Source organism: Diadema setosum, chromosome 14 (assembly GCF_964275005.1).
Source record: "Diadema setosum chromosome 14, eeDiaSeto1, whole genome shotgun sequence".
Lineage (NCBI taxonomy): Eukaryota > Metazoa > Echinodermata > Echinoidea > Diadematoida > Diadematidae > Diadema > Diadema setosum.
The window spans coordinates 20,378,954-20,390,070 of record NC_092698.1 but is presented as its reverse complement, the minus strand read 5'-3'; the positions used below and the strand labels follow the sequence as shown (position 1 = coordinate 20,390,070).

At 38.3% G+C, this 11,117-nt stretch overlaps 1 protein-coding gene across 1 annotated transcript in view; it reads right to left on the bottom strand.

Annotated features, from left to right (window-relative positions):
- Window positions 1–5,303: 5,303 nt before the first annotated feature.
- LOC140237699 (intermembrane lipid transfer protein VPS13A-like) overlaps window positions 5,304–11,117 on the bottom strand; it is a 121,465-nt gene continuing 115,651 nt past the window's right edge. Inside the window, exons 69-72 of the mRNA XM_072317624.1 lie at window positions 9,883–10,092; window positions 9,074–9,197; window positions 7,944–8,069; window positions 5,304–6,572 (exon numbers count right to left, since the gene is read on the bottom strand). Of these exons, the coding sequence (XP_072173725.1) occupies window positions 6,516–6,572; window positions 7,944–8,069; window positions 9,074–9,197; window positions 9,883–10,092 (517 nt within the window). The 3' untranslated portion in view covers window positions 5,304–6,515. The remainder of the gene's footprint in view (window positions 6,573–7,943; window positions 8,070–9,073; window positions 9,198–9,882; window positions 10,093–11,117) is intronic.

Here is an 11,117-nt window from a genome sequence, read left to right as displayed (position 1 = left end):
ATCTTTGCATTGGCTACTGTCATTTATAGCTGTGAAATTGAGAACAGTCTCCCCCCCCCCCCCCCCCCAATACTGTAGTTGAGCTAACTTTACAGGGACCAGACACCAGAGGAATTGGAACGAAAAGGTTTTGACGATATGTCAATCCTCTGATGTAGCATCTCTGGTCCTTCGCCTGTGAAACTGTGTCCCTTGGAATTCCTTTGCAAGTATGGTGGAAAGGCCGATATAGAAATTGTGTATGCTTTCATATAGTTTGTATTCTTTATAATGGGATCAACCTTTCCACCATACTGCTTTGGGCGGGGGACTTCAATTCGTGTATGCACAAAGAGAGGAAGTGTTAAATCTGGTTTACTGGAAATCCTGGGTCTTCTGAGAAGTACCCGTGTAATTGAATTGGTGTGAAATTATTGGAAGGAGAATATCTTCCCTCGAGAGAGATAGAAACAAAAATACAAATTTAAATTGTGTTTTCTCTCAGCAGTGTCTGATATTACAAAAAGATGTCGATCTAATGAATTAAAGAAGAGCAGAATTGAGAAATAGGCACATGAAAACAAAGATGTGTATTGTCTGTATATTTCACGGTGTTCTGAGTGTGAGTGTCTTTTCTTCCTTGTTCTTTTTAAATTATTTAACCCGTTGAGGACGGTTTAATTTTGCTACAACATGCATTTCCCATAGACGCTTGCCCGAGTATACTCGGGACTCGTCCTCAACGGGTTAACTGCCAATAGGAACTTTTGTGTTGCACAGAGTGTGTGAGAATTTCAGGATCTTGTAGGGGATAATGAAACTGCTTGCCTGGCAGCACCATGTAAAGGAACAGTATAGGTTTGGTTGAGACAGGGATTCATATTTTAACTATTTGCAAGATAATTAGAAACCACATGTGAAATATTAAAGAGCATACAATTCAAAGGGTATTCAAAGTTTATTTGAGGAAAGTCGGGTTTGAAATGGCAGAGATATCATAAAGCTAAGTAGAACAAAGTAATCTTGATAAAAGGTGGGTCCCACCTTTTTTTCCTGACCTCTTTGTTTATGGATATCTCGGGCCATTTCAAAACCAAATTTCATCAAATAAACTTTGAATTCCTGATATTTTATAAAAAGTTTATCATCGTCCCCACCAAAAAAAAAGTTGGAAACCTGAAGTCCCATCAATCATCTCAACCAAAACTATACCATCCCTTTTACTTGGCGTTTTGACTGTGGTTGCAGGAGATGGTGCTTGATGGAATACAAAAGAGCTGCTTTTCAGTTTCTAGTATTGAGAACCAACAAAACTACAGCATTGATTCTTCTTTGAGGTACATATGTGAATTTATGACCAAACAACACAATATGATTTCTAAACTCAAATGATTTTTATTGTAAGTGCTGACTGTTGCTGGAATAGCACATGTATTGTAGTAGGATCTACTAAACATCTTCACTGGAGGAGTTTGGTATAGACTTTTTAGGAGTGGGATAGGACATGATGAAGATTTATTTTAAAAAATTCTTCCGAACACTCCGTCTTTGAACAGTTCAATGTATTATTTTTTAAAGACAAAATGGTAAGTTAAAGGCTAATACACAGGTACAGCTGTATTGTCATTTTACAGGTTTAAATAAACACAACATTTTGCCATTTCCAAGAAGTGAGGTCAAAATATGATATCCAGGGGACTGTCAATCTTGTTTTGTTTTTTTAAACGATAGGATAGAGAAGACAAATTTTTTTTTCGTTACTGTCACGTGTACTTTGGTTTTGCATTGTCCTTCTGTTATCATGCTAACTAGTTTCATATAAATACCTGTTCAGTGATTAGATTTTAGAGGGGCTCCTGCGTGCTAAACCATGCTAAAAATCTGTTGTAGGGATGGGGCAAGTGTATGAGAGAGTGGAGCGGGGAGGAGGGGGAACCATCCAATACAATCAATCGTCCATGTTTGTGTGATATACCCCACAACCAAGGCAACTTTTATCATCACAGGTAGGAAGAAACACACCATGGCAGCATTCCCTTATGGGAATGAAACATTGGAGAAACAGTAACAAAAAAAAATAATCAGACACACAGAAAAATATCATACTTTCATTTCTTCCTTTCCTCCTTCCTTTTTTGTCTTTATCATGTAGACTTTATTATTACTTTCCCAAGAACTGTGTTGAAGACAAGGAATAGATAAGAAATCCTAAACATTTACCACAACATACCAAAAATACATACACATGATGAAGGCCAGGTTTGTTTTGTTTGTTTTTTCCATACAGCTCTCCTATAACCACAATTCACAATCACAGCAAAATAATATGAATAAAGAAGATGAAGAAAAACAATACAACATTAAAAAATTCACTGATTGCACAACACAGCAGGTCTTTTGAATATGCTTTCATCAAATTCAAAATGTGTTCTAACTTTGATAACTTATCACGAAATTTACGCCTTCCCCCTTCAGTTACCATTTAAATAATTCTACCAGTAGGGTCTTACAGTTAACCCACCTTGACTTTTCAGGAATGTTATCAAAATTATGAATTGGCAGTCAAAATATGTTGCAAATATGGATTGTGTATGTTACTTTAACGATGAAATTTCATGGCACTCTAATTCCTTTTACTTCTCTTTTTGTTTTGTTTTGTTTTGTTTTGTGCAGACTTTTTACAGCACAGAGGTTGATGGCTTTGCCAAGACCTCTGACGTAACATAGAGTAATGCAGTTGTGATTTATTTGATGTAATGTGAGAAAGCACAAAGCGTATTTGCTACCAAATTTAGTTATGTCCAACTGTCCTTTCTCCAGTCTGCTTAATTTACTGGCATGAACTGGTACGTTAAATATTCAAAACTATCTTTTTCCACACACAAAAAAAGTATTCCTGTATTGAAATCTGAAATGACAGGAGAATTTGTAAGATAGCACTTCAAATTGGACTGAACATTCAAAGCAAAGGCAATGGCAATAATAAGAACAAGAAAGAATAAATAAAAAAAAACAACTCTTTCCCATTCAAATGGATGTTACACATTAGTGGATAATAACCACAGAGCTGCCAGAAAATGTGAAATATTTCAGAGCCCCTGGTAGATACATATTTAAGTACCTACTGATGTATGCATGTTTTCATCCCAGCCTATTACCCATTAAACAATCTGTCTCAGCCCAAAATATACATTTCATGTACATACTGCACGGGTATAAAAATTACTTTTTTTTTGTTGAAACATTACATATTCTATCAAATACAAACTGTCGCTACACCTTCTCCATTCTACCCCAAAATGTATATGAATGCTGTCGCATCATCATACACACAAACCCTATGTCTGATGCATACGTCCCTACAGTAACCATACCCTCTCCCAGTTGTCATCATTTGATGATTCTCAGAAAAATGAGAAATTACTGCGCTTGGATTCAATCATGACCAAGTCTGCACAAAATAGGTGTCTTACCCTTTCACAGCTAAGCAATTACACCTCCATGCAGGTCTACAGAATAGTTCTCACATCCTGTTTGTATGCGAAGAAAAGTTGGCTTTAGCCATCACAGACTCGTACTTACTATCCAAGATAGCCAATATCATGGGTTTAATAACCCTATTTCACACCCATGTTGTCTGGTATAACCCTGTATCTCTGTAGTACTTTTATTCATTCATTTACTTTTTTTTTTTCATTTGGTGTGAATAAACATGCACAAATCAAGAGGCAGCACTACAGACTATGCACTACGATACTATAGGCAACAATTAATGGAAAACCCACTACATACTGTAAAGGCATGCTAAGTCATACGTACTGAACAATCTATCAAACACTGCTAAAAGGGACAAGATATTCCGAGAAATCAAATTATTCTAATCTCCAACTGGAACAACATAATTATGTTATGTCTGTGTTTCACGGATACTCGCACCAGTTTGATGATCATCAAAGTAAAAAGAAGTCTACTCCAGAACTGGATGCTCGAGATGAAATTTGAATGATTTGGCGTTTAACGTGGCCACACTGGCAGGAATATGAATATATTTCAGTACACGAAAACAGAAAGAAAGAAAAGGAGATAGAAAGACATTTTATGGCCCCAGCAAAATAAGATATTAACAAACACACATAAAACAAGGATGAAAAAAACAACAACAAAATTTCCTGCCTGTCCAAGCAAAGCTTATTGCAGTGAGAGAAGAAAATTAAAAAATGCCTTTTTTTTTTCCCTTTGTAATATAAACATGGTACTCTGTAAGAAAACAGCTCAAGTTAAAACATTTCGATACAAATAAAAAAAAAAAAAAAAAACCAAAACAAATGAATGACTCCCTAAAATAATCATGTATCTGTGAATTTATTAATCTTTTCAATTCTACTGCAAAGATAACCACAGAATTGAAAATAGATTTCTCTGCATGTTACGGACCATTCATAAGCAATGGAAACCAATTATTCTTTTTTTTTTCTCTTTTTTACCTTGGCTTACTTAAGTTTTTGTATTTCTACGCAATACATTAAACGCCACCTGACCAGTCTATACATATTGGAGAATTTGCTTGCTCGATATCAAAAAGAAGATTCAAAATGACTGGAAACACTCAAAATAGTACTGAGGACAATTTTCAGCCTTTAGAATTGGTAAGCAGAAGTTATGGTGCATCAAACATGCGATAAATCAAATATTTCATAAAACCTGAAAATGAACTTTGCAAATTCAACTTATAAACATGAAAAAAAAAAAAAAGAAGTTTTCAAACCTCTGTTGAAATAAGTATGGAAAATATGGATGTCCTATCAAATGGACTTCTGCAAAGTGTGGAGACAAACACAAAGTTTGTGTCCTTCTCTTCATAACAATCTAAAGTCTACAAGTACATCAACCTGACCGTATTAGCTCCACTATAATTTGAGAGAAACAAAAAGACCGCATTGCAGCAAGACAAAGAGATACAACAACACCATAAACACATAATAAAGATACTGATTAATGCCTCGACACCTCCCGTAAGAAGGCAATGCCACACAGGTTTTACTCTACTCTAATTCTTTGATACACCGATTCCAATCTTTTATCCTAACTCAAGGTAACATTCATCTTTCTCTTTCTCTGTTACCATTGATGATGATGATGATGATGATAATAATGATAGAATAATAATACATGATTTGTCTAGGTTCAACTTTCCTTGGGACAAGATGGAAAATGACCATCTGATAGCTAACTACATGACAACAATAAACGTGCAACTTGGGCACTTTAGCAGCTAAAGATTTCAGCTGGCTGACAAAAATCAAAGGGGTGTCTCGGGGTGGGGAGGGGGGAGGGCTACAATATTGTATGGAGAAAAGAACATCAGTTACCTCGATTTAATTGGAATATACATATACATCTTGAAGATATTCCAACATTTTCTTTGGCAAGTTGTTTTGGAACTGCAAAGCCCCAAAATGGAGCAAGAAGAAATAAAAAATCAAATTTTGGTCTTCACATTCATGTCTTGGGGGGTCACAACCTCCTTCAGGTTACCAACAACCTTTGGCTTGGAGCCTCATGTACATTATAGCAAATATAAAAGCAGATATGCATTAAAGCAAAATAAAAGCACAACAAAACAAATAGCAGCAACATCAAAAGAAACAATAAACCATATATCAGCAACAAATATCAATGCAAACAATAACAAATCAAATAAAGTTTCCTTAATAGTGTAGCCACTGTCCACACCTTGTACACCTACCAAGGAAAATACCTACACAGCTCATATTATGATCTCCTAGTTGTAATTGTATCATGAGCACACAGAGTTACATGGACTTTATTAAGGTGTACTGTTCTATGTGTTACATAATCCATTCTTTCTAATTCCTCATTTTTTCTTTCTCTAGTAAGCTTATGGCAATGATAATTTATTCACACTTGACACTTGCCATAGTACCACTGTAAAAATTTGGTTTGTGATACTTGGCAGGGATTTCTACAATACTACATACAGACCTTACAAACAGATCAAAAAGGAGATTTACTCTAAAGAAATGATTGGCAAATAGGAGATTTAGTTGAACTTGTCTTAAAATGATGTGACTTTATAAGCATCTCATTCGTAGTACATCACATGTAGAGAAAAAGAAAGTGCATGTTTTTCAAATCATATCTTTTTTTCAACCACAACCACCTCATCACAACGATCTCATCCACACTCATGGTCTACCATCTCTAACTGGTGCTTGAGGGACACCCTTGTAATGAAAGGATACATCAGGAATAGCTCTCTTCATCCGAGAAAGAGAGCCAGACAGACGTGTAAAGTTCTATCTAAAAAATACTCAAAATCTTTACAAATTCTCTGCTCACACACTACGTTTGCCCATCGACCTATATACAAAAACACAAAAAGAGAATGACAACCCCCAACACATTGATAATAATGAGGAGATCCATGCGCTTTCCCTGCAGTAACAGTTGAAGCCGTTCTAATGTGAGAATTTCACTCCAACGTAGTGGGGGTGAGGATATCTCAGTTTGTTTCCTCAAAGGACCGCCTTTGTCTCCTTGGCGATGGCATAGTGCAGTTTAGACAGGAAAGCCTGCACAGATGGAGGGGGGAGGGGGAAAACCCAACAACAAAAAAAGGAAGATTGGTGGAGAGCGAGAGTAGTAGTATAGAGATATCATATCAGAAAAATGGCTTGATAGACATGAAATTGTGCACCAGATGCAGCAGTGATATGGGGGGGGGGGGGGGGGGAACAGGGGTCAATTACCCTATCCCTACCACCAATGGAAAGCTCAGTACAGAGAAACCCCCTTATAACAAACTCCCTTACAACAATGCTAATTCAGCAGTTTCAATTTCTATAGCTTGTCTCTTGTTTTTATTACTACATGTTTAGAGTTAAGGTATTGGCTATAACAAGGTAAAGCAGGCCTGGCAACCTCCTAGTCACAGGATTTCCTTGTACTCGGCTTGTATCTTGCAAATGGTTTTATGCAACAACAATTAAATATTAGGAAAAAGGAAAGAACCTTCATCATATGAAAACTATCATAGCTTTCATACTAATGGCCATGATATGCAAAAGGCAACAGCCTGTAATTTCACAGTATTGGTCAATGGGAAGGAGGGGGGGGGGGGGGGAGAGAGCATCACGCTTTACATTCACAATCATGAAAATGCTATCACCTTTTCTAACATATCACGACGTGATACAGTATCTCAACATTTGATCTGGAAATGTACGCCCATAATCTCCATGCAAATTTGCATTCAATTTTGCTCTCTTCATCATGGTCACAAACTAATGAGGACAATAATTATTTCTATGAACAACAGATTACAAAATTTCTCTCTGCCACAGTCAAGCTGCCTTTCTACATCTGTTTGAATCGGTGACCTCATACAATGAAAAAAATAAAATCTTCCATACATTCAAGAGATTCCTATTTGCTCATGTACACAAAGAACTGTGATATGCACTGAACAACTCTTGCAGAGTTTAAAGTATATTGTAAAAAGTGGATATTTTTGTGCAAGTAATTCTTTGTGCTCTGTCGAGTAAGATGAATTTCATGTGATTTTAATTCTGTGGAATCAAGACAATACATAGCGGTGTATATCACAATAAAAAACATTCGCTCGCTTTTATTTTCATGCTAGTTCCTGGTCGCGCAAAATGTGAAAAAATGTCCATTCTGCAAAATTTCCACATTTAAAGTAATCAAGTTTTATATCTACTCATGCCACATAAAGTGCAAAGTTGAGTGAGGAAGCATCCAAAATGGTGCAGAGTGAGCAAAAACATCCAAGAACTTATCAACTTGAGAAGCTATGCCACATGACACGCTTCCTGCAAACAAAAGGAGCCGAAAAGCACCACCAACAAAAACATAAAAAACAACTTAACAACAAAAACATCACGTGCAGCACACATGACAGACCAATGAGCCTGTATACGTACCTCTGCAACCTTCTTGTCTAGGATGTGGACCACCTTGCCTGGTCCCTGCTTGCCCTTGAGCAGGTTTCCAAGTCCTTTGCCAAAGCCCTTCCCGAGAGGACTCTTGCCTTTTGCCGCCTTGACCTCCTACAAAAAACACATTGACATAAGGATTCATAGATGAATTAGATCATATACAATGTAGGTAGGTAGGTAGATTAGTGGGCTTACAGTGCAATCCTGTTATAAAGAAGTCCTTGAGACCAGTGGTTCTCTTTTGTTGTACATCAAAATATCATCATAGCCAAAAAGTAGAGTACATAAAGATATATACATCAGAATTTTAGGACCTGAATTTTACTTCATTGTAACAAGAATTTTGTTATGAAAATGTTCGTTGTAACAGGAGTGCACTTAAATGATATAACATAGATTAAGTGAAATTCCTTGGACTTAAAATGTACAATGTACTGCCCCTTTCTTTAAGCCATACAGACTAAGATACACTGTAATCAAATATCACATTAAAAGAGAAACCCATTCATGCACATTCAAGGAGCTGTTGTAACTCAGTATTTCAGACCATGGACTCTCAATACTAAAGCTCCTGGGTTGAATCCCTGGACAGCAGCTGTAGCGCCCTCAAGTAAGGCACTTAATCATAACTGCCTAGTCCTACAGAGCGGACATGAGGCCAGTGCTACACGTTTTCAAAAGTGGGGGGGGGGGGGGGGGGGGGCGGGGGGAGCCACTTCTGGGTTTTGTGAGCTAACGTGCAAAAAAAAAAAACAAAGAATACTGGTGTGCCACTTTCGGGTATCTTGAGCTGATGTACGGCACTCAAAGGTTTCACTCCATTTTATTATATATTTTTTTTCTAGTGCCACTTCTGGGGTAACAAACGTGGGGGGCAAAGTGGTGACACCTGTACGGGTGCAAAAAAAGTGCCCCCTCCCCCTGGTTCCACCAGCCTTGGGACATACAGTCATTACTCCAAAGATTGGTTGCTTGAGAGGCAGGCATTTAGTGCTTCCTTTAATAGTGACCAAATTATTAAAAAAAAAATCATTTTGATTCAATTCAATCAAAGGGAACACATTTTATCAATGCACATAAAGGTGAGTGAAAAGCCACCATGGCTAAATACACACCTTGGGCTCAAGGAGGATCCCCTTGTCGGTAAGGGAGGGCAGATCCTTCAGGTTGGTGTAGAGGAAGTCAAACTCCAGGTTCCACTGGCCCAGCACTTCTCCACGGTTGGTGAGGATGACCCGTCTAGCATGGGAAAACAGACAGACACACACACGCAAACACACACAGAATGAACAAAACAAAACAATACACATGTATTAACATCAGCATTGAATCATGCTACTGCTATCATGTTGCAGATTCACAATATCCATTGCAGCCACACTTGGGGGGAAAACAAAAAATTAAGTCAAAATAAAGCAAACAAGAAACTTGTTTTAGATCACTTTGTAACTTACAAAATCTTCTCGTCGGTTGAGAATGAGAAGTGCGTTACGTTGCCTCAAACACTATGGGTTTAGTGGCAACTTAACGCCCTTCTCATTCTCACCAGACGTTCTAGTCCTCCTTTGCCCCACCTGCATCTACCTCTCCCCCTCCAAAAGAATCTTCCCAAAGATTCATCTCCTACGCTACACATGTACCTGCTACTGCTATCTCACATGAACATCTCTTTGCCGTTCCAGTGTCATCCTTTCCACAATGGGTCAAAACTTGCTGCTTAATGGCATACTCAAAACACTCTTCGTCAGGGGCGGATCCAGGAATTCCATAAAGGGGAGGTGCCTTTACTAAATTAAAGGGGGGTCCACGCCCCCTGATTTTTTTTCTTTTTCTTTTTTTTTTTGTTTTAAGAAAAAATAGAGAGGGGAGCGCACTGGGCGTGGAAGAAAAGGAAACACATGAGGAAAATTATGGATGCACTCACTTGTCGGTAGCCACCAGGTAGGTCTTTTTGTCGGCCGTGACCTGCAGGTGGGCGATGTAGTCCTCCGTCTGGGCGAACTGGCCCTTGTTGATCTGCTTTAGGAGCCAGTTGCCCAGGGCCATGGCCCGGTTGTAGGCCCTCACGATGCCGTCGGCGCCGATGTAGCGGGGGTCACGCAACTTGCGGATCTCCACATCCGACTCAGCCACCCTGAAGATTTTTTTGTGCAGAGGTTGGACAGGAGAGATTTGGACATGCATATTAATTTACTTGGCTTTGTTTCATCTCATTGCAGTCCCATCAATGTGATATGAAATGATTATTAAAGTGTTAGGTGGCACTCATCATGACATACTTGCATTTTGGGGTGGGGGGAGGTAGGGGCTGATACTGTCAAATGAGGAATGTATGCCTGCATTGTATTTTTGTGAATTTCGAGAGGGCCAACATTTGTGATATTAAAATGCACGCGAATGTTCTTGCCTACAGAATATTCATTGGATGCCAGTGGCAATTCACGAAAATTTCATGCTGCGAGAAAGGCCGTTGGCTCCAATTCGCAAAATTTTCATGCTGCAAATATATCATATTTTACAGTACTCTCAAACTCGCTACGTAATGTACACCTACATGACGGTTGAGCATTAGCGCATTTTTGTGTGTATAGTTGATGCAATGCCCACGTGACCATGTCCACATTTGATAACATTCATTAAAATCCTTGCAAATTTGACCTAGCAATTTTTCCATAGATCTTTGAAATTCCTCAGAGAAACTATGACATGCGTGCCCAAATCTTTGACGTAAATAAATGGTCCAAATAGTAGGCTGTATTGCATCATCTACGACACGTATATAACACAAGAAATTGTACCCATAAAGGCTTCCTTTTTATGCTGTATCAAACATAAATTGACCACATTGCAGATATTTGACTGTCTTGTAACAATAGAGATGACCACACTCACAGACTCAAATCTGCCATAACCACTTTCATTTTGTCTGTATGTTTTCTTTACTTCTGCATTTTCCTCACCCCCCCCCCCCATCCCCTTATCTATTAACCCGTTGAGGACGAGTCCCGAGTATACTCGGGCAGGGGTCTATGGGAAATGCGTGTTGTAGCAAAATCAGTCCGTCCTCAACGGCTTAATCAAGCATTCTCTATCACAAAGCTGCCGACATTCACAAATTAAAATCCAGGAAGCTTACCAATGACAATCAGGGTGTCACAT